General features: G+C 46.4%; 1 protein-coding gene across 3 annotated transcripts in view; it reads right to left on the bottom strand.

Moving 5' to 3' along the window:
• Positions 1–25323, bottom strand: part of HNRNPUL2 (heterogeneous nuclear ribonucleoprotein U like 2) — a 473541-nt gene that overhangs the window by 326078 nt on the left and 122140 nt on the right. For all 3 annotated transcript variants that reach the window (XR_013601019.1, XR_013601020.1, XM_078660591.1), the window contains exon 13: positions 814–878. Coding sequence is in view for 1 of the 3 variants with exons in the window: in XM_078660591.1 (XP_078516717.1) it covers positions 816–878 (63 nt within the window). In the remaining 2 variants the exon portion in view is untranslated. The remainder of the gene's footprint in view (positions 1–813; positions 879–25323) is intronic.

Below are 25323 nucleotides of genomic sequence, written 5' to 3'. Positions count from 1 at the left end.
GGGAGACCGTCGCTTTATAGTGGCGGCCTCCAAACTATGGAATACTCTGCCACAGTACCATACGATGTCCTCCTCACTCCTTCAGTTCCGTAAGGGGCTAAAGACTTGGCTCTTCGATCAATAAATGTACTTAACATCACTATGAGCCGCCAAAGACATTTAGGGAGTCTTTCTAGCGCCAAGACGCCTACGGGTATTCGTTGCGCTTAATAAATTGTATAAATAAATAAATAAATAAAGACAATTGCGGACTAATTACTTGTGAAGGACTCACATCTTTCGCAAATAATAACCCAATTTCTTATACTGTGGACATCTTACTAACGGAACAGGTGGTGTTGACTGAGTGAAGGGCTAAGCTACCCACCAAAGAAGTATTTTTGCCTTTGGCTTTCAAGAATTAGGGTTCCCTTTCAAGAAGATGTGTAGGAAAAGCCTTAAGATTGTATTGGTATATAGAGTGTCAGGCATGGGGCACACTAAACTAGTGGGCGAGATGGCTTTGCAGATGCCACTTTCCAGCTCCGTCACCGAAAGTAACTGGAGTCATGCCAACCCGACAAGGTAAATGGGAAAGGTACGAAAAGGGAGGAAGAACTCCAGTTGCGGGTCAACTTCAGACCTCTCAGCCTTGCTTCGTCCATGCAGTCATCTCTAATCACTGTTGTTATGTTGTCAGTACATCAGCTTTAGGGCCTCATTGATACTGCTAGGAAACCAGGAGGGATTTTAAGTTATGCCAGAAAATCTATTTGCTCTTCTCTTGCTGTTACTTACTCCTACCACCGGGCCCCTCTTTTCCCCACTGCTTACCTTCACATTCCTTCATTCCCACAGTAGAATGGTTGTGGATCGATTTTCAGGGTTAGATTATCCACCTAAGAGAAAATGCACAATATGTTAGACATCTACTTTTCTAAAAGTTCTTATAATATAGACTCTCAAATGTACAATCAAAGCATTTTAACCTCGCACATTTGGAGTAAAATGGTCCGAAAAGACTCGGACGGTGCATGATAGAAGCCATATGTTGCCAAGGGCATTTCTGGTACGAAGCCATATGGGCTAGTGACCAGTCTTATGGGGACCAATGGCTCTGCAGAGGGGATGGTTCCGCTCCTGAAGACATCAATCATGGCTTGCCCGTAGGCCTACAAGATCCAACCTTGGGTACTCTGGGATAGTGGTGACCCATGGGGGTTGAGGAGAAGGGGAAGGTGGTAGTGGAGATGAAGGGGCAGGCTTGAGGAGAGCTGGCAGAGCCAACAGGGCAATCTCCACTAACGCAAGCTCTGCAGACTGGTACAGAGGAGAGTTGGACATTCATAACTGACTTTTGAGGAAAAGAAGAGTGCTTTTTATTCTTCTTTGAAAATCTGGTGGGTGAGAATGACCTTGATGGTGGCTTGGACCAGGCCGTTGACCGTGTACTTGTACTGCGGTGCCACCAATGACCCACTTCAGACTAATACTGGAATCCAAAGAGTGGTTCAAGTGCATCATTAAAAATGACAAACAATTTGAAATGTAAATAAAGAACTGAATGCTAAAACTTTGATTAGAAAATGAGAGAAAAGGAAAAACAAACGAAAGTGTTTAACCAACTGGTAAAACACCCAAAACCCATGCACGGATGATTACTTTTAATTAGAAAAATGTATTATCAAAGAGTCATACACACAACAGTAATGGCGCTCATAGAGGTACTCAAACAGTGTTACAAATATAAACAATGACGTGTAAACAGACAAAAAGTGGCTGAGGTAAACTACAAAAACAAGGTTCAAAACAAAACTGAGACATGTAACAAAAAATGTATCCTCTTCATTTAGAGCCACATATTAGCATTGACGGCGTTTCGACCCGTTGTTAGTGAAAGGGCTATCATCAGGACAAAACATCAGACATTAGAGCGTCCACAGGATTTCAATAAAATATCTGTATCATCAAGGGGAATTCATCAGATTAAAATGTGCATCAAGCATGCAACGTCCCAAGCAGCAAATGCAAGACAAAAAATTCAACTGAGCAATAGCTGGCAAAAAATGGTAGTAATCAATACTTGTGATGAAGTCCATAATTTCTAGGTCTTCAAAGAGATTGTTGTGATCTAAACACACGTCCAAAGTGTGCAGCAGTTATGCTGGAAAAGGAAAACGAGGTCAGTGTGCTTATTCAAAATGATCAAATGTCACCGCACTGAAGCCATAAAAAGCCTGGCCTTAGGCTCTTTGATGGCCTTCAGGTGCACGTGCTTGTACAGGTCACATGACGATGCATTGTGCCTTGTCCCAAGGCACCAGAGTCCCTCGTTGTGCAGTTCCGTGGTGGACATTCGGCCATTGCACCAATGATAAGGTTTATAACCTGGTCTCTTCTGAGGTTACATGTCCCTATCGGACAGGAACTGTTAAGTTTTGAGAGAAAATTATTTGCACAGTGTGCGAGAGAATGAAGCTCCAGAGGCTTCGAAAGGTAAAAATGGAACTGACGCCAAGACACTGGTCCTCGCACTCTATGGCCACTACGAAGACATCACGACATTGTGCCCGACACTAACAAATCCTGTACCCTCTCCCAAAGCCGGAGAGTTGTTGCAAATGTTTCAGGACCAGCCTGGCACCTGGGGATATTCAAAGGTGAGTGGTCTGCAGGTAGAAATATAAACCAGAAAAGTCCTTTCAGAAACGGTTTTATGATTTTTTATGAGACCAGAGAGGATGAAGTGTCTTCTGTTCTTCTAAATCCATATATTACTGCTAGATGGACTCATACTGATGAGTGTTTAACACCACTCTTGATAACGTCCTGCAACTATGGAAATATTTGGTGGGATTGCATAAACATTGCATAGAATCCATTGCACCAGACACAAAAACAATTCAACTTGGCGTTATATGTGTTTGTGGTTGCTAGAGCTCCTTACAGCGCCAGGACGCTCTTGCATTCCGCCGACAGATCGAAATGACCAAACTCTAAGCGGTTAGATACCATGCTGTCAGGTTCAGCAACTTGAGGACTTAAATTCCAACACTAGTCCAACACCACAGTTCCTAAAGAAAGTCGTTGCAATGACTTGCGTTGTTAAGGAACTTGTGATAACATCGCGTCATGGTACTGAATGCGTTGTAAAGGCACTACGATGTAATGCCTGCGTTGTAATAGATGTTTCCCCACAACCATCGTAAAAAGTAACGTAGCAAAACATGTAACAGAAAATTAAAACAGCAAGAAAAACTCTAACATTGTTAATGATTTCTCATTTTTATAACGCCTTAATGCTGTTTCTATGCGGTAGGCAACTTTTGGCTAATGCAGAGTTCTTCATACATTTTTGCTCTGAGGCCCTCTAAGCTAAATGTTTTGAAGAAGGGCTGCCCACCAAAACTTCATGGAATGGATTGAGGCAGCAGCAGGGCTGAGCGCTGGGGACAGGGCTTATGAGATCATTTCAGAGGTGCTTTTTCTGTAGCTCATAATCCACACTAAATGTGAGACTTATAAATGAGTAAAAACATCAAAACCAGAAATTATTTGACAGCACTGATCCCTATAATTGCTGTGTTATGTTTCCCTCACACGTCTGGCCCCCAATGCAACACCACGCGCAGAACTTATGATAGCTGCGGCCCTCACCAGCAGGCTGTCTCCTCTGCCTCTTTCACCCCTTGCCCACTATGTCCAACAATCACTCTGATCTTGGAACAGGCTTTTTGTTGCTTTCAAAAACAATTAGCTCCCATATGTTGCCCCCCTCTTTGCAGCATAGATGCACTTGGCTCTAATGGTAGCAAGAAATTTGACCCAATGCCCCGTTTGTAAAGTAAGACTGTCATAGTTGCAGCCCACATGTGCCCCAGATTGCTTTGAGCAGAGTCCAGGAAGTGGTAAGGAGACAGACTAGTGCTGTCTCTTCCCAAGACAAAAAGTTGTTTAAAAAACGATTTTCACTTTCTGTTTACTGTCTATGCCTGTGGTTGTTACAGTTAAAAATTGTAGTTTTAGCCTGCCTGTAATTTGCATATTTTATCACCTGTGTTGTGTTTTAAATGTGTGCTTTTCCCTGCCCATGATTGCCTTCATTTAGTGTGTTGAATTGTGGGATTTGCAGTCCAACCTCTGTAGTTTGTCCCTCTAATTCCTTGGTGACAAATCTGTTTTCCCTCCAAATTTCTCCTTTGCTCTGTGCTTAGACCTGTGTGCTCAAACAGTGCACCCCAGCCACCATTTTGTGTTCACAAGCCAGTGAGGCCAGCCCCCCTGCCCCCTCCCCCCTAGCAACAGGGATTTTCTACATCAGAGGGTGCTTCTGTGAGCTGTATTTACTGGGGCCTGTGCACTTCGTTTTTTGGCCAGCAGGGGGAGTAAAGCTTTATTCAAACAGTATTGTTAGATTTCGAGTTAGTGAAGCCTTTACCTGCTGAAGTCCAAAGTTGTGGATTGAGCCTGTCTGTCTCCTAGGAGATTCTGAACAGGAGCAAGCAGCTTCCAACTCCCTGGCCAGCAAACCTTGTCTGAGGTTGCTGGGACCTTATATGGTGCGCTGGTGGTTGGCACATGTGTTCACTGATTGGTGGTTGTATCTGGTGTATCCTCATTGGTTGGGTATTTGAGGGTTCTGACTGGTTTCTCGGTCTGTGATTCAATCATTGCAGGGTTGGGACTAGGGCTAGGGTTCGGATTTCTATTGGGAAGTAGGGACTAGGGCTTCCTATGTTATTGGTTGTTGAGAGTAGGGTGGGACTAGGGCTAGGGTTAGAACTTCAATTGGAAGTAGCTATTTAGTGCTTCTGGTGTGATTGGTTGTTGGACCAGGTGTGGGACTAAGAGTAGGGTTAGGCTTGCTATTGGAAGTAGGGACTAGGGCTACCTGTACCATTGGCTGCTTGGACTTGGATTGGGACTAGTGGTAGGGCTAGGGCCTTTACTGGACGTAGAGATCAGGGTTTTTGAACTGATTGGGTGCTTGGACTAGGGTTAAGATTGGCTGCAAGGTCCTGGTCTCCTATTGGTTCTAGAAGTTAGGGCTAATGTTGTGATTGGATAATGTTAGGGCTAGGGTTCCCGTTGGCTGAAGGGGTCACCTGATTACTAGGGCTACAAAAAAGGCCAGGCTTAGGGCGTCTCAGCCCGGGCGTCGAGGCTAAGGGTGGAGAGGACAAGGGTAGTTGCCTGTTTGGCCTGTTAAGGGTGGAGAGGACAAGGGTAGTTGCCTGTTTGGGCCTGTTAAGGGTGGAGAGGACAAGGGTAGTTGCCTGTTTGGGCCTGTTCGAGACTGATCGGGACTAGGGACAGAAATGCTGCCCTTTTTCTCATAAAAAAAAAAAAAAACCTTCACTCTTTCATCCCTCCACTATCCTTTTTTCTATAAAAATTAACAGCCTAACATGTTCACTTCTCAAATTCCATGTTCCATATTCAACTATACTAATATACTGCCCAAATAACTGAATAACATATCTATTACTCAAATTACTTCATATTTATACTATACTAATTTTCAACACTAATCCTTTATGGGTTCCGGAGTGGCGTGCTACTCGCCAAAAAGCGCTTCAACACCAATCAGGGGTAACAAGTGCTATATGAATGCAAATCTTTCTTCTCCTTTTATCCATCCGCTATCCTTCTCACTCCAAGTAACAGACTAATATACACCACTGAAATTACCTCATATTTCATCTATCCTTCTGCTATAATTCCAAATCCAAATAACTGACTAACCTATCCACCACTTAAAATGTACTTGCATGTTTCACTATACTAATTTAACACTAATCCTCTGTGGGTCCCGGAGTAGCGTGCTACCCGCCGAAAAAGCGCTTCGACGCCTCGTCAGGGGTAGTAAGCGCTATATAAATGCAATTACAATACAATACAATACAATACAATATTTGTGATGGTGGGGGCCCTTCACAATTCTAGGCCTCAGTGCCATTGTACCTGCTTCACTAATGATAGCTACTTCCTAGCAGGCGGGCTATCTCCTCTGACCTTTGTTAAAAGCACGGATCCTCATCATGCCCCCTTCCCCACTCTTTTTTTTTTATCTTATCAGAGGCTTTTGCTGAGGTTTCTCCTCTGCTTCAGTATTGCCATCCCCTGGGCCATTGCTCCGATGCCCAAAGCAACAGAGGCAATGCAAGTGTGCACTGGGTCCTAATCCATGCAAGGATCGATAGTATAACAGCCATAATTGGGGTTTAGTTGGCTCGTCACACTCCAGGGCAACTGCACCTACAGAACTAATGATACCTAAAAGCTTTCGCCTCCCCCCCATACACTGGGCCATCACTCCTAGGCTTAAGGGTCAAAGCAGTCTGCCTGCCCCTTTGTTATAAAAATAAAATAAAGGGGGCCCCACATCTCATCCCTTTTTACATTTTGTTTGTAGAACATCAACCTCTTGTTTTCCAGACTACTTGGGGACACAGACATAATAACATAGTCTAACTTTGCATGACCCGTAAGGCGGGCATGGGCTGAATCTGGGGCCCTGTACTTCTTCTCCAAACAGAGTATCAGCCCACGTCCTCCTCAATTTTAATCCGTTTGACAAACTACCAGTATGGGTATGGATCTTATAGGTTTGTACCATTGTTCCTTAAAGACTTAAAGGAAGAATTGCAGCTCCACTAAAGACATTGGGAGATTGAACTTCTTAGCCATTCTCCCCACCAGAGCATGAACAAGGGCTATATCGTCCGGAGGATGGACGATTTGTCAATGATATTGTCATGATAAATACAATAAGTAATCCTTGCTTGTAATTCAGAGAAACGGGTACAAATTCAAGCCTGTTATGTTCTGGTCTTGTTAACAGGACAGAAAGCCTTCCCTTCACCCGAGTTGGAGGATGTATTTCCTTTGTTCAATCGCCTCCCATTTCCCTTTTTTAATAATAATAATAATTATAATAATAGACATTTATAGAGCGCACAACTACCTCAGAAAAGGTGACCCGGTGCAAGCAGCAAACTAACGAAAGGATCGACCAGGAGACTATGCCTGAGTAAAGAGCCAGGTTTTTAAAGCCTTCCTGAACTCTAGTTCTGTCTCAATCCGGCGCAGGTGGACCGGCAGAGTATTCGAGATTTTTGCTATTCTTACCAAAAAGGACCTGCCACCTTGCAGAGATTTAGAAAATCGTGGAAAGCGAAGGAGCCGCAGATGGTTGGATCTCAGAGCCCATTCCTGATGAAAAAGATTGAACCGCTGCCTGAGATAGCAAGGGTCTATGCCCCTAGTGGCTCTAAAAGTCAGGGTTGTTACAGGGATTCTGCACAAACACAGAACAATGCGCTGGATTATGGGACCTTGGTGTATAGGGACTGAGTCTTCCTACCACCTTAGTACCCACGAGCCCAGGACCGACAAGCTATAGTGCCTCACTTGCGCTCCTACTCACTCACAGAGAGACAAATGATTATACACCCCAAAATACAACAATACCAGATCTCTCAAGAATCGCGGTAACAAGACACACCCTTTTACTCGCACTCTTGTACTTGTCCACAATAAGATCTGCAAGAGACACAAAATAGTTTAAAATATTTATTTTAACTAACGTGTCATAACATACAGTATACTTGCCACAAGCAGGAAAATGCATACTACAAATACAGTCAGCATAGCAGCTAGTCCATAAATCATGAAGAGAGATGTCATCATGGGAAGACTATAGAGCCTAACTTTCCTCCCCATGCTGAGAAGCAGTATTATTATATATTAGAAGACCTCTGGGCTTTGTCAGCAGACCCCATACCCTAGCTTATAGATGGTAGATCTACATCAGATGTGCTGTCTCGCTCTTCTCCCTGGAAATGTCCCTCTCCAAGTGTGTGCTGCCTATTCGTGTATTCTAATAAGACCAAAGTACGTTGTCCAAACAACAGCTGCATCTGTATGTTTTGTCTAAGGGCTAAGGCCTGGCCAGAAGAAAATAACAAGGGGTATTGTTGTTCCACCTTGCACAAAATGTTCGGTCAAAATCCCAGGAACATGCAGAGCGTGAACACAACAATACGTTCTCATGTGAAAACAGCCATAGAAATTATTGCAAAAATAAAGACGTGTAGTAAAGTGCACAAAGCAGCAGGCAGGCTAACTTTGTGAAGACGACAAAAAACCTATAGGCCACGTGACACCCTCACATTGGCCAGGTCGGTAGCACTATGCTAAGACAAAAATCAGAGGTAAGCAGAGGCAAAGCGTCTCAGTGGTATCCCAAGTAGTATATTTGTGAAACAAAAAATATATATACTTTTGTTGCTAATTCAAAAAATAGCCAATTGGGTACCCAAAAACATATCCATACACAGCGAATCTTCAGATTCAGAAATGTTGCGTGAAAATTGGAAAGCCATGAATTCCAGTTTGTTGTCTGAACCTTTCATAGTAGATGTATGACATCCAATTGAGCCAGTCAAACGAAGGCACATGCTCCTCATATCTAGAAGCCGTTAGGAGCATATCAGGGTAACCTGCGTTAACTTCGATGTAACTCCGATCTATGAGACGCTGTGCACGAGCACAGGTACTCAAGTCTGCCGCCATTCCAAGTAGAGGATCGCACACCACGCACCTACCCATGGAAAATTCCTGGTCATGGGCCTTCAACGGAACATTAACAGTTCGTAATCCAGGGCAGAGTGGGATGTATTGGAGAAGCAGACATCCAGGGCCCATTGAAGAGGGCACCGGAGGCAGTGGAACACAGGTTGCATGCAAGTGAAATAGGCATAACGGAACGTCAGCCAATAGTCGATGTCAAGAGCGTTCAATGGCATTGCCGCAAAAAAACGGCGCATTCGGTCATGCTACAGCTGCAACTGAACCGGGTTTGGCAGCTCCACTAATCGAGCAGCCATTGCGGAGCAGCAATAGAAGTACACATATGTGCGGAGCAAGATGGCGCTAGTGTGAGATCCATCCTTTCCAATAGCCAAGCTGCACGCCGGAAAGCACCGGTAGTCGGCTGATTCACCTGTAACGCCGATGTCCGAGAACAAGGTACGCGGAGCATCGGAGAGGGTGCCGCGCAACAAGGCGTCTGTAGTTCGAGTCACAGTTCGCCTGACCTGCCGCATCGCCGAGACTGCATCGATCACGGCGGACGGTCCCGGGGGTTGTATAACTCTGGTTGACTCAGTGGCAGCTGAATTTTCAGAGCTGTTAGAAGTAGCGAGATCCACAGGATTGGTGCCGCGGAAACAGAAACCTAGGCATCAGAGCGAGTGGAGCATGGCCACCCAGGGCAGAAGAAGAAATGCGTTACTAACCTGTAACTGCAGTTATCCAGTATTGGTGTCTTTCATAGATTCACATGCTTGAATCATTCCCCGTCGTCGAGACGGGAGTCTCCGGTACATAGAAAAGTAATGTCCTATAGACATACATAGAGAAAAATAGGCCTAAGGGCCTCGCCTTAGTAGCCTATCTATGTCCTTTTGTAAAAAGGACCAAACTCCAGAAGGTAGCAAATCAGCTACCACCTCCCTCTAGAACCTTCCTGTCAGGAGCCTCAGTCTCTCAGATTTTCGTACGCACCAAGCTAGGTAGGCGTAATATTTGTTAGAGAAAGAAGTGAGTCCTTCCAGGGGAGGCGGGTGGGTTGCATGTTAATCTATGAAAGACACCAATACTGGATAACTGCAGTTACAGGTAAGTAACGCATTTCTTATCCAGTATTATGGGTGTCTTTCATAGATTCACGTGCCTGAATCAGAGTAGCAAGCAATACATTATGCACATTTCTGATGGAACAGCATATAGCAGTCTGTAGATAATACATATCATGCGACTAAGAACCATCAACAAGTAACATGAAATAAGTAAATAAATGTGCATACCAGCAAAGGATAGCAGGAAGGAGGAAGGCTCACCTCACTGGAATAGATGGCGAAGAACAGTCTGGCCCACTGCTGCGTCCTGCATCAGTTCCGTATCCAGGTGCCTGGTGAAGGTAGGCGGCGACTTCCAGGTCGCTGCCCTGCAAATGTCCAGTATTGGCACCTCAGCGAACAGCGCTGCCGATGTGGACACAGCTCTTGTAGAGTGAGCTCTTACTTTGGAGTGCAATGGCCGTCCGGCTTTGTCGTGGCAAAAGGCAATTGCCGAAGATATCCATTGTGAAATACTTTGTTTTGAAAGCGGCATGCCTTTCCTCGGTCTACTGAAAGCGATGAAAAGCTGATTCGATTTCCTGAAATTTTTGTCTTGTCAAGGTAAAATTTGAGACACCTCTTCAGGTCCAAAGAGTGCAGGGTTGTTTCAGCTGCAGTGCTGGGATTTGGGAAGAATGATCGGAGGACTAGAGGTTCATTTAAATGGAAGTCCGACGGGACCTTAGGAATAAATCGAGGATTAGTTCTTAAAACCACTCTGTCTTCCTTGAACTGCATGAAGGGATTTTGTATGGAAAGAGCCTGTAGTTCGAGGACCCTTCTTGCTGAGGTCAGAGCTAAGAGGAGGGCTGTTTTCCAGGAGATGTATTTGACATCTGCCCTGTGGATGGGCTCGAAAGGGTGTTTCATCGATTGGTTGAGGACCACATTGAGATACCATGTTGGTGGAACACTCCCTGGCCTAGGAAAAGATCTGTAGAGCCCCTTAAGGAATTGTTTTATTAACCTGTGTGACCAGAGAGAGGGCCCTTTTGAAGTTCTTGTAAAGCGGGAAATTGCTGCCAAATGAACTCTGATAGAGGCATGCGCAAGACCCGACTGTGCCAGGTGAAGCAGATATGGTAGTAACTGCTCCTGAGTAGCCTGAAAGGGATGTAGACCTTTGTCCTTACACCAAGTGCAAAAGCGTTTCCACTTTAAGGAATAGGTTTTATTTGTACTCTCTGCTCTTGCTTTCGCGAGGACGTCTTTGCACTCCTGCGGAATGTCTAGCTGGCAGAATCTCGGTACTCAGGAGCCAAGCCGATAATCTGAGTGATGTCAGATTGGGGTGCTGTACTTGGCCGTTGGACATCGTGAGCAGGGATGGATGTTGACCCAGACGGATTGGCGGGCGGACAGAGGCGATGGAGGTCCGTGAACCAATGCTGTCTCGGCCAGAACGGGGCAATCAGAATCAGGGTGCAGTGCTCCGTTTTCATTTTCCTGAGGACTCTTGGTATCAGGGGAAATGGCGGAAATGCGTACGCAAACACGTTGCGCCAGGCGATGGAAAATGCATTTCCGAGGGACCGCAACTGGGGATGCCAACTTGCGAAGTTGCGGCATTTGGCGTTCTCCCTGGTGGCAAAGAGGTCGATCTGCGGACTCCCCCATTCCGAAAAGATGTGATTCAGCACCTTTTGTTCGAGCTCCGATTCGTGGGACAGCGATCTCCGTCTGCTGAGAGCATCTGCTATGACGTTGTCCTTGCCTGGGACATACTCCGCCGTCAGCGTGATTCCTTGGAGCACAAGCCAGTTCCAAATTTTCTGCGATTCGCGAGATAGTGTGAGCGAACGTGTTCCTCCCTGCTTGTTCAAGTAGTGCATTGTCGTGGTGTTGTCGGTTCTGACACGCACTGGGGAGTTCTTGATGCGCGTTAGGAAAGCCTTCAGAGATAGAAAAACTGCCCTCAGCTCTAGGAGGTTGATATGGAGCTGCTTTTCCTGGTCCGTCCACTTGCCGCTGATCTGCAACTCTTGAAGGACCGCTCCCCATCCCTCTAGGGAGGCATCCGTAGTTATCACGTGTGGAGCTGCAGGCAGCAAGAATGGTAGCCCTTGGGAGAGGTTCTTGGGCGACCTCCACCAGAGCAAGGCTTTGGTCATTTGCTGAGTTATCAAAATGCGATCTTCGAAAGAGCCTGTGCTTTGAGTCCATTGCCTGTTCAAGGCCTCCTGCAGAGGGCGCATTCTGAGCCGACAGTGTGGAATAAGCAGGATACACAAGGACATCATCCCCAGGAGGAACTTAAAAGTACGGACCAGTAAGGTTTTCTTCGAGGCCACTGCGGTGGCCAGAGTGATAAGCTTGTGCTTCCTCTCCTGAGATGGGAAGGCTTTTGAACATTCCGTATCCAATGTCGCCCCAAGAAAGGTAAGAACTCGGGAGGGCTGTAAGGTAGACTTCTCGTGATTGAGCGTCAGGCCCAGTTGCTGGAAAAGAGTGAGACAGGCGCTGGAGGACTTGGTTGCGCCTTTCATAGATGGTGCTTTCACCAGCCAGTCATCCAGGTATGGGAAGACTTGGTGTCCCTGCTGTCGTAGGAAAGCTGCCACTGGGGAGAGGCACTTGGTGAATATCCGAGGTGCCGACTTGAGCCCGAATGGGAGGACACAGAACTGATAGTGCTGACCTGCCACAGCGAATCTGAGAAATTTCCTGTGGCCTATGTGAATAGGGATGTGATAATATGCGTCTTGCAGGTCTAAAGAAGTCATAAAGTCTCCTTCCTCTAGTGACCCCAAGATCTCCTGGATTGTCACCATACGGAACGATTGACTCTTCAAGAATGCGTTGACTGTCCTGAGGTCTAGAATGGGCCTCCATTTCTTCCCTTTCTTTTGTATTAGAAAGAAGCGGGAATACAATCCCTTTCCTCTGTGAGCTGATGGAACTCGCTCTATCGCTCCTTTTTTTAACATTGAAGAGACCTCTTGAAGGAGTAACCGTAAATGTCTGTGTTGAAGCTTGCGAGGAGGAGTTGTCGGGGGAATTGAATTGAATTCCAACGAATGTCTGAATTGGATCAATTGGAGTACCCACCGATCCGTTGTAATTGATCTCCAATTGTCGAGGAAGTGTGTCAGTTTTCCTCCAGGTTTGAAAAAACGAGATTGTGGACGGAATGGCAGCTGGAAACGGTCATTGGCGTCCGCCAGTGGGTTTCCTCTGGCTTTTCCCCCTGTAGTTGGACCTTCCATACGAGGTCTGGCGACCTTGTTGCTGCTGACGCTGTTGGTATTGCGAACGGCCTTGGTTATAGGAGTAAGAGGATTTGCTCTGGTAAGAACCTCTGTAAGAGGACTGACCTCTACCCCTGCTCCCTCGAAAGGACTGGTTCTTAAACTGTAATGTGCCAAGCGCTCGTGCCATGTCTGTATCTTTTTTGATCGTTTGAAGGGCCTTGTCGATTTTCTCCCCGAAAAGGTGCTGGCCGTCATAGGGCATGTCCAGTACTTTAGTTTGGACCTCTTGACGAAAGGATGTAGCTTTAAGCCACCCCTGCCTTCTCAAGACCGCGGCCCCTGCTAGCTGTCTGAAGCCGGTCATTGCAACATCTATAGCACAATCGATATGTTCCGATGCCGATGTTTGGCCATCCTTAAGGAGTGATTGAACTTCCTCTTTCAGATTATCTGGTAATTCTGCCAGATACGGGGCAATATCCTCCCACAATTGCCTATTGTAGCGGCCTAGTAGCGCGATGAAATTTGCCACTTTCACAGTCATGGCCGAGGTGGTGGAAAAGCGTTTGCCAATACTGTCTAGCTTCCTGCCCTCCTTGTCCGGTGGAGCTGACAATGGAGATGACGGATTCCTAGAGTTCTTTTGTGCCGCCTGGGTAACCACCGAATCTGGCTTGGGATGCGCAGTAAGGCGGCTGGTGCTGTTGTTGGTACCTTATACTTCTTGTCCAGCCGTGGTACTACTGCAGAGACCGAGGCTGGTGTCTGCATCAGCTGTTTTCCCTCTTCCCATATGTGATCAATGATAGGAATTGATCTGGTTGTTTTCCTAACCGGGTCTTTAAAATCATATAGGAAACAGTCAGTTTCATGGGATTCCATTGTCATGTGGAATCTTGTGGCCGCTCTCGCCACTAAGTTGTGAAATCCGCCAATGTCCACTGGTAGCGAGTCCGAGGTAGTGGGTTCAAGTGTGGCCGGAGAAGGAGCGATGTAGTCCTCATCGTCCCTATGGTCGGACAGGTCGTCCCGTACCTCTCCATCCTCTGGTTCTTCGGCTTCCTCATCAGAAGACGGGATATTTTGCACTGGTTCCCTTTCCTGCCGGATCACCAAAGGTGACGGTCTAGGTCGTGAGGATGGTGTCGGTCCAGATGTAGCTGGATTTGTTTCCATTGATGGAGCAGTGGTCGGTTCGGGAAATCACTGCTTGTAGTCTTGGATCAAGAACTGTAAGTCTGAGACTATAGACACCGGAAGGCATACCATAGGTGTGCACTGCGTCTGGACATGTGAATGTTCAGCCTCTTCTGTAAAAAAACACCTCGTCGCCATCCTCATCAGTGCTTTGGCACTTTACTATGAGATCTGAAGGACTGGTGGCCTGTCCGTACTGGTCTTCGTCTGAGTCCTCGTCCTGCAGTAGGCAAGACGGGGGTAACTTTTGCACCCTACTTGGGGATGTTAAGTCCGGCGTTATTGGCTTTTTCATTGTCTTTGCCGTTGGTGGAATCGTAGACGGCTGACTGGAAGCTGTGAACGGAGAAATCAAGTCAGATTGTTTCCATAGCGTCGACGATGGCGTCGTCTTCGGTGTCATCGCCGACTGAATTTCAATCGTCGTCGATGGTGATTTCGTCGACGGGACCTTCGTCGACGGCACCGCCGTTGATGGTGCGCTCTTCGACGGTGTCTTCGTCGTCGACGGTGTCTTTGTCGTCGACGATGTCTTCGTCGACGGAACGCTGGTTGACGAGGGTGTCTTCGTCGACGGCGCAGGCGTCAACGGTTTTGGTTTCGTCGTCGACGCTGATGTCGTCGTCGACGGAATCTTAATCGTCGTCGAGGGCTTTTTAAGGATGATAATCGATGACACAGGCTTACCCGCCGTTGACGATGGAGTAGTCGTCGTCGTCGATGAAGATGCTGACGACGCCATCGTCGTCGACACCGTCGTCGTCGATGTAGAAACATAGACTGGAGACACAGTCTTCTTCAGCGCTGAGGAAAGCATCGTCGACGACGGCTCAGGCTTCCTGAAGGCAGGATCCTCCTTGGCAGACGTTGTAGATTTTGCCTCAGAAGACTTTTTGGCAGTCTTTTTAGGAGGAACGTCTGTAGGGCTAGGGGAAGCAACCCTTGGCCTCTTCAAGGATAGTTTAGAAGAAACTGAAGCCATCTCACCGTCCTCTGAAGACTCCAGGTTGTCTCTGGTTTTCAGCCTGTTCAACCAGAGGAGCAGCCGTCCTTCTCTGTCTTTTAGTGTTTTTGTAGAAAATGTTCTACAAATTCTACATTCTTTAGGAGAATGGTCAGGATAAAGACAGTATAAGCAGGTTTCATGCTTATCATCGACGTGGAGCCTCTTCTTACCTCAAGAAGAGCAAGCTCTGAAGAGACCCTTCTTCTGTTGATCAGCCATGGTTGATTTATAAATGAAATATCCAATTTCTATGAAGAAAAGAGATTAAACTAGGAAACCTGAGGAGAACTCAGGTGGAGACTCCCTAGCACAACGTGCGGTAGAAAATCTGAGAGACTGAGGCTCCTGACAGGAAGGTTCTAGAGGGAGGTGGTAGCTGATTGGCTACCTTCTGGAGTTTGGTCCTTTTTACAAAAGGACATAGATAGGCTACTAAGGCGAGGCCATTAGGCCTATTTTTCTCTATGTATGTCTATAGGACATTACTTTTCTATGTACCGGAGACTCCCGTCTCGACGACGGGGAATGATTCAGGCATGTGAATCTATGAAAGACACCCATAATACTGGATAACCTTAAAACTAAAATGGCCCTGACCCACGGAGATGCGGAAAAAACGGATCCCCTCCCTAAAGGTAAACGGGAACCTAGGGCTGTAGACGACGGGTAGGCTTGGGGGAGGCGGCGCATTGAAAGAGGGTGCTGGGGGAGGAGTGGGTCTATCGTCCTCCGTCAGCAAACATTTCCCAATAGTCAAGGTACCCTCTATAATTTCGGAACTGAATTCACCACCAGTGACTGATCTTGATAACCCACCAACACCGAGCCAAGGGGAAGGGGTCCCAGGGCAGATGCATGCCTCCCAGACAAACACTCCTACAGCACCACAGATAGGGGGGTTAAGACACTAAGGGACCTACACAAGGAGTAGGACCGGCAAATAAGCGATAATAACGGCATTGATAGTCTCGCTTCCCCCGCACAGAGAACAAATAATGCTACAGGCAACCTCAGGTCGGCAACCACTTCGCCTCCAGGTTGTGTCTCAAATGACATTGAATCTGATGCTTTGGTTACTACGGGAACAATCCAGCAGAAGAAAAAATCATGCAGCAAAAGGCGTAGTCAGCTCAAATGGGACTACTCAGACTACTCAGACTCCTTAACCTCTTTTCCCCTCGGCAAAGAATCCTCCAATTGTCATCACGGGGAGAGCCCCAAGATTACATCAGAACATTTGGCAGAACCCTCCTTAACTTCCATACGGAGTACAATACAGTAGTTTCAAGAGGAAGTTTGATCTGACAATCGTGTGGCTAAAGGGGCTGCCAAAAAGCTTCAAGGGAGCATAAGGAAGCTGAACAAGATCTGCACAGATATCGGTGACCGGGTTACAATGGTTGAAGGACGTTTTTGGAGACAGAAGTTGCCATTATAAAAGGTGCCTCCCATGCGGCATGCCTGGCAGACCTAATGGCTAAAATGGAGAAACAAGAAAATAGACAACGGCGGAACAATCTTCCCCTTCTGGGGATCCCCGAAGGAGTGGAAGGTACCGACCCAAGACGTTACATTGTCAGACTACTTCGAGATGCTTTCCCCGAGCAGGCCAATTGGAACTGGGACCATGAGATTCAAAGGGCACATCGCTTCCCCTTCAACCTAAAGCAGAGGCGAGATGGTAGTAGCTATGGCAAAGAGAAACCCAGGGTCTTTTTAGTCTTCTTTGGGAACTTTCTCCTTAGGCAGATGGTTTATGATCAGGCTCGACCGAATTTCCAAAAAGAAGCTGATGGAGTAAAGTTTTTCGCCAAGCCTGATTTCTGCCACACAATCGTGGAGCGGAGGTGGAGACTCCGACAGTTGATATCTCCTTTCCAACAGCAAGGGGCCCAGGTATACCTAATGAACCCAGCCAGACTGAAAGTTATATTTGATGGATCCACTCTGGTTTTCTTGTCGGAAATAAAGGCTGGAGAATATTTGAAGGACATCACTGGGAAAAAAGGGTTGAACTAAGCTGGGTCTATCATCTAGGCCAATGTGCCAAGCCTCGCAGTGGTGGTAGTACAAAGATTCTCTATTTACTTTTCTCTCCTTTTTTTTCTCTATCTCTTATTTCTCAGTTTCGTATTCACCTACTAATTTATGTCTATGTCACAAGGTCATGGTTGTAAAGGCATTTTGTGTAATGTACATAGGCTGGCTAGCCATTTAGAAACATGCCGACTTGTAGCAAGGATTAACGTGGCCTGGCGGCTGGAACTCATACATGCTCACCATCATTCAGGGCCTCCCTGATTGCTCTAACTTTGGGGGGGCGGTAAGAGAGGGAAGGGGGGACAAAAGGTATGCAGTGGGAGAAAAAGTGGTGCTTTTTTTAAATCCACGGGTGCTATGCAATCACGAATGGGGAATGGGAAATCTAGCACAGCTGACAGAGGAAGCAGGGAGCAAGGAGGAAACCGAGACAGGAAGGGAGGGAGCCAGAAAACAAGAAGGTAAAAAAAAACAAAGAAAGAGAGTATGACATTTTTTTTTAAAAAGGGGGGGAATCAAGTATAAAATATTGTGTGGCCGTTAGAAAAGAAAAATTTACTTCTTTGTTGATTCTAAAAGTATGATCTTTTCTATGTTTAGGTCTGCTGCTGAAATCTTTGTTGGGCTATCTATAGTTTTTTTAAATGTCTTTAGAGCTATCATTTTAATGCTTCAAGTGGCTATTAGACAAGGTCAATCAACCCAGATTATAAAATGAGTATGATGAATAATCTCAGAATTGTATCTGTAAACATCTGTGGCCTAAACGATGCCACAAAAAGGCAAAAAGTAGCACAGGGGTTACGTTCAATGGGGGCCGACATCGTCTGCCTCCAGGAGACTCACATTGAAGGAGCACAGAAACACCTGCTGAACTCACTGGGGTACAAAGTCATCAGGGCAACCACCCAGGGAGCACGAGTTAAAGGAGTTGGGATTATGGTACAGAAAAAACTTCCTACAAAAATTAATAGAGTAAAATCTGATTCCCTCGGGAGGTGGGTGATCGCAGGATGCTCTCTACCCCCTAATCTTGTCTTTACTATATGCTCCATTTACGGGAGCAACGGCGGTGATCTAAACATCAACTTGCCTAGCACCTGGAAAATGAGTGAGCAATGGAATTACAGAGGAAGGAAATCAAAGGTAGTTCAGGCTATGCATAACTTAATGAATACTCATGGTTTAAAGGATGTATGGGCCGAAATAAAACCCAAACAAGACGGATTTACTTTCTTTTCAGCCCCCCATCTCTCTCTGGTAAGACTTGACTACTTTATGGTTTCTTCCTCTCTGGTCCGGGATTGCTCTATTGACATTGCACCCTGATTCATGTCAGATCATAATCCACTCATTTTAAATATCGGAGGGATGGGTTATAGAGGAGAAGGCTCGAGCTGGAGTTTTGAAAAGGCGCTCCTATAGGACAATGGATATCTGGAACACATGCAGGGTTGGATCCAAGAGTTTTTGAGTATAAACATTGGGTCAGCCTCGACCATGGTTGTGTGGGACACTTTAAAGGCCGGCATTCATGGTGAGACACTGCAATTCTCCATTAGGGGATACGAAAAAGAGAAAGCGCAGGTTTCTATTCTGCAAGATAAAATGAAAAAAGCAGAAGAGAAACGAACACAGGCCGTCCAGCTAGGGGAAGAAATTGAGGCCGCACAGTATACGTGGAGAGAGTGGCCGTGAAGTGGGCCTCGGCCTGGGAGAAGATATATGAGTGCGTACTTATTGGTCATCAACTAGCCATCTCTACTAGACAACAGGCTACTACCAATGTAATATCCTCAATCCAAACTATTACAGGAGAGATTACCAATGAACCAGATAAGATACCGGGGGCTTTCCGTGAATTTTACAAAAATCTTTATACATAGGAGAATACTAGGCCCTCCGAGATTAGAGAAAGAGAAATTGCTGAATACTTTGAGATAATATCACTGGCCGAACTCAGCACGGATAGTTATGATCAAATGGAAAATCCTCCGATCTAGGATGAAATCGCAACAGCACTTGCAAGCCTGCCGGATGGCAAAGCCGCTGGTATGGATTGCATCCCAGTTGAGTTTTATAAAATCTTCTCCCTGCAAATCAAAGATTTTTTTACGGAAGTAGTAATTTCCATTTTTAAATGGGGCTTCTCCACCCCCTTCTTGGTCCACAGCAAAAATGTTAATATTTCCTAAAAAAGACAGGTCACCACTAGAGATATCTTCTTATAGGCCAATAACTCTTATAAACACTGACTCTAAAATATTTTCTAAGATTATTGCATCTAGACTGTCTACCAGCATTGAGTCTCTTGTCTCCAAATGGCAGCACAGGTTCATCCCCAATAAGGGCACCACAGAACACATCCGCCGGACCATCACTCTATTTGACGCAGCTAAGGTGACGGGAGACCCGATCTCATTAATCTTACTTGACGCTGAAAAAGCCTTTGATCGGGTCTCCTGGCAATTCATATGGGGCGTCATGAGGCTGATGTGTTTTGGTCCTAGGATAAGCCAAGCTCTTCAAGCCTTATATCAAAATCCCACAGCCTGAATTTCAATCAATGGGCAAATGACAGAGCAAATAGAGATCTTACAAGGGACGAGACAGTGGTGCCCTTGCTCCCGCCGCTTTTCGACATTTATATTGATCCCCTTATTAAAAAAATCTAACTCAATCCTGAAATTTCGGAATTGAGCAGGTTTGGTATGGACACCAAGATCATGCCTCATGCCGACGATCTAGCAGTGGTGACCCCGGAACCTGAATCGGCCATCAAGGCCTTGCAACAAGAGGCTCAAGAGTTTGGGAAGCTTTCCCGATACGTGCTTAATGAAACAAAAACACAGATTATTTTAAATGAAGGAATAAACTGGGTGGATAGCAGAGTAGTCCATTTATTTATTTATTTATTTATGTTTAAAGACCTTTATTGCACAAGATTTCAGTTACACAGCTATAGTAGCCTACAACCCATGGGGCCGGCAGCATAGAGCGACGTTCAGATTAGATGTAATAAAGATAAGCATAACACAGCCTTTTGGCCGGCAACCCTGGGGTCCGGCGGCATAATGTAATATACACATGTAGACATCTTGTGATAAATGATGTGTCAAATCAGCAGGTCTGTGGGTTTTATGTTTTCTTATCTGTTTGTGCTGCTGTGGATGTTTCGATGTATCTCCGGCATCTGTGCTATATGAGTGGGAACCCATGTCCAACATATGGTCAGTGTGAAGTCACTTCTATCAAGTGCTGCGTGGATTGGTACTAGAGGAACTGGCAAGCGGTCATCCGGGAAATCGATAGAATGGCTACTGGTGTTTGTTGGCATAGCTCACTATGGCAAGGAAATAATCGCGTAAGGTCAGTGGTGTCGAACAGGGACCGCCGCTTCCAAGGCCAGTGCGCCCAGCGGTCCGCCATGTGTGTAATTCCCCAGTGACAGCAATGTAAGCATGGGTGGAGATGGCAAGAAGCAACGCCTCAGTTCGGCCATCATAGCCTGAAAGTGGTGTTCTCGCAGTCACGTCCCGCGGACCATGTGTGGTATGGGCTGCGTTATGTCGCTACAGTGGGAGTGTGCAGTGTCAGCGGTGTCCAGCAGTGTGACGGTAGCGTGGGTAATGTTGTAGTCTATAGCAATAAAAGGCCTGGTCCGGGAACTTGACCAGTAGGCTAACAAGGAATTAGTTACTTACCTGTACACTATAGTTCTCCAGTATTATCTTTCATAGATTCACATGCTTGTATCTTCCCCGTCGTCATGGTGGGAGTCTCACGGTAACAGAATGACCAAGCAGTATCATAGAGAAGAAAAACTGCATAGAAAATCCCCATAGGGGCTGTATTATTTGGTAACCAGACCATATCTTTGTTTGGACCAAAAGCCAGCCAATCAGCATTGCTGCCCTGCCCTCACACTCCCCAGCAGAAGCTTCCTGCCTCAGATTTCCGTCCCCGAGTGAGAGACATGGATAAATACCGAGAAACAGGATCTGCCTGAGAAACGGGGAGGCGGGCGGGCGCATGTGAATCTATGAAAGATAATACTGGAGAACTATAGTGTACAGGTAAGTAACTAATTCCTTCTCCAGTATTACATCTTTCATAGATTCACATGCTTGTATCAGAGTAGTAAGCAGTGCTCACCAAATTTGTAGCGTTTCCAGGACAGAACTAAGAAGGAAGCTCTGCCGTAAGACAAAGGTATAACAATACACATCAGTATATAAGAAATACGATAAATGCATGTTGACACATAAATCAAAGTACTGCATAGACAACAAATCATGCCATTATGTCATACCTTACTGAAATAGACGTTTCAGAACAGCTTGTCCCACTGCCGTGTCCTCTTTCCACGCAGTGTCCAGACAGTAGTGTCTCGTAAATGAGTGCACGCTCTTCCACGTTGCTGCTCTGCAGATGTCAGGCAGCGCCACTCCTGCAAACAAGGCCATCGAAGTTGCCATCTTCCTTGTGGAATGTGCATGCACCTTAGAATCTAGCGGCTTCCCCGCTTTTTCATGACATTTCAGGATAGCTGAGGAGATCCATCTGGCAATACTCAGTCTTGACAAAGGAAGACCCTTCCTTTGCCCTTCGAAAGCAATGAACAATTGCTTGGACCTGCGGAACGTTTTTGTCCGTTCAATGTAGAACTTTAGGCATCTGGAAATGTCTAAAGAGTGTAAGGCTCTTTCTGCTTCCGATGAAGGATTGCTGAAAAAAGTAGGCAAAATAATGGGTTCATTGAGGTGAAAAGATGTTGCCACCTTGGGAATAAAGGTAGGATTTGTTCTTAATATAACCCTGTCTTGACGAAATTGTAAGAAGGGTTCCTCCACTGAGAAGGCCTGGATTTCACTAACCCTCCTTGCTGATGTTAAGGCGAGAAGGAGGGCTGTTTTCCATGACAGGAACTGTAAGTCTGACTTGTGAATAGGCTCGAAAGGAGGCCTCATAAGCTGCGATAGGACTGTGTTGAGGTGCCACGGCACAGGAGGGCGTTGGATGGGTGGGTAAACCCTAAAAAGTCCCTTGATAAATTCCTTTATTATTCTGGAGGACCAGAGAGATGGTTCATTTGGCTTCCGCCGGAAGCGCGATATTGCTGCCAAGTGTACTTTGACCGAGGCATGCGACAGACCTGCCTTAGATAGTGACAGCAGGTAAGGAAGGATACCTTCAGGTTGTACTTCAAACGGATGCAAGTTTTGTCTGCTGCACCAATGGCAGAAACGGGTCCATTTCGCTGCATATGTTTTGTTTGTTGATACAGCTCTAGCTTGTGAGAGAATATGTCTGCATTCTTGCGAAATATCTAGATTTTGAAACTCCCGCTCGTGAGGTTCCATGCTGACAATTTTAGTGATTGCAGATTCGGATGCAGAATTTGCCCTTCTTTCATGGAGATGAGGTCTTGAAATGTCGGGAGCTGGATTTTTTCGCCCCTCGACAATAGAAGTAGGTCTGAAAACCACGCCTGTCTCGGCCAGGCTGGTGCTATCAATATGATCCGGCATGGTTCCAATCTCATCTTGCGCAGTATTCGCGGTATCAACGGGAAGGGAGGGAACGCGTATGCAAACCTTCCTGTCCAATCCATGAGGAATGCATTTCCCTTGGAGCCCTGTTGATGGTATCTGGACGCAAATTGAACGCACTTTGAGTTGTTTTGCGTTGCGAACAAATCTAATGTGGGAGTGCCCCACCTTTGAAACAAGAAGCGAATCTGAGTGTTGTGTAATTCCCACTCGTGCGTCGCCTTGGTAGTACGGCTCAGGGCGTCCGCCCGTGTGTTGAGGACTCCTTGAATATGCTGAACCTGAATTGAAATTCCGTTGGTTATGAGCCATTTCCAGATTCTTTGCGCCAATGTCGACAGCTGTTTGGATCTCGTTCCGCCCTGCTTTAGTAGGTAAAACATGGTCGTGGTGCTGTCCGTTTGGATAAGAACTGACGATTGGCGTATTCTGGGAAGAAATGCTTGAAGGCCTAGGAACACCGCTTTGAGCTCCAACATGTTTATGTGAAGCTGAGCTTCCCAGTCTGACCAAAGGCCCTGAATTTCCAGCTCCTGAAGATGCGCACCCCATCCTTTCAGCGAAGCGTCCGTTGTCATCACAAAGTCGTGATCTAGAGGAATAAAGCTCAAGCCTTGATCCAAGTTCTTTTGAATCTTCCACCATGACATTGCCACCTTCATATGGCTCGTGATGGTAATGCGATCCTCGAAGGTTCCTTTGGCCTGGACCCACTGCTCGTCCAGTTGTTCCTGCAAAGGCCTCATTCGAAGCCGACAGTTTGGTACCAGTGGGATGCAGGATGACATCATCCCCAACATGGATTTGTATATCCTCACGGAAGTGGACCTTTTTGCTTGAAGTGATGCCGTTAGCCTCATGATCTTTCCCATTCGTTCTTCGGAAGGATAGGCTTTCCCTGCTCTGGTGCATATCCATGCCCCCAGGAACTGGATGCCCTTGGCCGGAGTCAGCGAGGATTTCTCTAAGTTGGTCCTCAGGCCCAATCGCTGAAACAGCCGGATGCAGCTCTGAAGAGATGTTGCTGCGTCCCTGAAAGATGGACCTGTCACCAACCAGTCGTCCAGATATGGGTAAATGTAATGCCCTTGCAGTCTTAAATGGGCCGCCACCGGGGCCATGCATTTGGTGAATACCCTCGGGGCTGACTTGAGTCCGAATGGCAGGACCTTGAACTGGAAGTGGCGACTCTCCACGACAAATCTGAGATACTTCCTGTGCTTCCGAAGAATAGGAATATGGAAGTACGCATCCATGAGATCTAAGGACGCCATGTAGTCGTTTTCTTTTATCAGTAGTAGGATTTCTTGTAACGATAACATTCTGAAGGGTATCTTTTTATGTATTGATTTAGATCCCTTAAGTCCAATACCTGTCTCCATTTCCGGGTTTGTTTCTTTTTGATGAGGAAGAAATGCGAGTAAAAGCCTCTCCCTCTGAGATGTTGCGGCACTTCCTCTATGGCTCCCTTTTGCAGAAGCGAGTGAACTTCCTTCTGCATTTCCTGGCGATGTTTGTTGAGCCTGAGTACTGGGGGGTGATCCGGAGGTATTTCCACAAATTCCAGAATGTGGCCCCTGCTTATGACATCTAAAACCCATTTGTCCGATGTTATGGACATCCAGTTGGTGTAATATTGAGACAGATAGTGGTCTTTGTCCGGGATCTGTTGTGTGGGGAGCGCCGGCCTGAAATCATTGACGTCTATTAGACTGCTGAGGTTTCCCCCTGGTGTTAGATTTGCCTCTGGACTGTTGTTGGTAAGAGGAGTTGGAGGACCTGAATTGGTTGTTAGTATTATACTGTCGATATCCTTGTTGATTATACGGCTGATATCGGTTGGACTGAAAAGAGGATCTTTGATTAAATTGACCTCTTGTACCCCTCTTCCGAAAGGACTGAAACCTTCCTTGCTGAAGAGATCCTAGCGCTCTAGCTGTATCCGTGTCCGACTTTATGCCTTGCAACGCCTCATCGATATGCTTCCCAAATAAGTTTTCACCGTCAAAAGGCATATCGACAATTTTCGCCTGCACCTCTGGACGAAAAGAAGTCGCCTTGAGCCAGCCCTGCCTGCGAAGCGAAACCGCTCCAGCCATCTACCTGAAGGCCATAGACGAGACATCCATGGCGATGTCGATAGATTCGGCAGCAGATTTAGCTCCTTCCTTAAGTATGGCTGCCGCTTCCTCCTTTCTATCCTCTGGGAGTGCAGAAAGTATGGGTGCAATATCAGACCACATTTGTCGGTTGTAGCGTCCAATCAGTGCCATAGCATTTGCCGCTTTAATGGTAGAGGCAGCCATGACCGCAAACCTCTTACCTGCCCCATCCATTCTCCTTCCTTCTTTGTCTGGTGGCACTAGGGAAGTAGCCACCGGGTTCTTTGAATTTCTTTGCGCCGCCTGCGTCACAACTGATTCTGGCCTGGGGTGCCCAATGAGGCAGGCTGCTGTGGACTCTGGAGCTCTGTATTTTTTGTCAATGCGGGGAACTGAAACCGCTATAGACGCAGGTGTTTTCAGAATCTTCAGTCCCTCCTCCCAGATGTGAGGGATAATCGGAATTGAGCGAAGCGATCTCTTGTTATCATCTATGAAATCGTACAAGAAACAATCCGTCTCTTGTACCTCCACATCCAGACTGAATCTTTTGGCCGCCCTTTCCATGAG

This window comes from Lissotriton helveticus, chromosome 9 (genome assembly GCF_964261635.1).
Source record: "Lissotriton helveticus chromosome 9, aLisHel1.1, whole genome shotgun sequence".
Taxonomy (NCBI): domain Eukaryota; kingdom Metazoa; phylum Chordata; class Amphibia; order Caudata; family Salamandridae; genus Lissotriton; species Lissotriton helveticus.
This window is presented reverse-complemented; position numbering and strand designations above follow the sequence as displayed.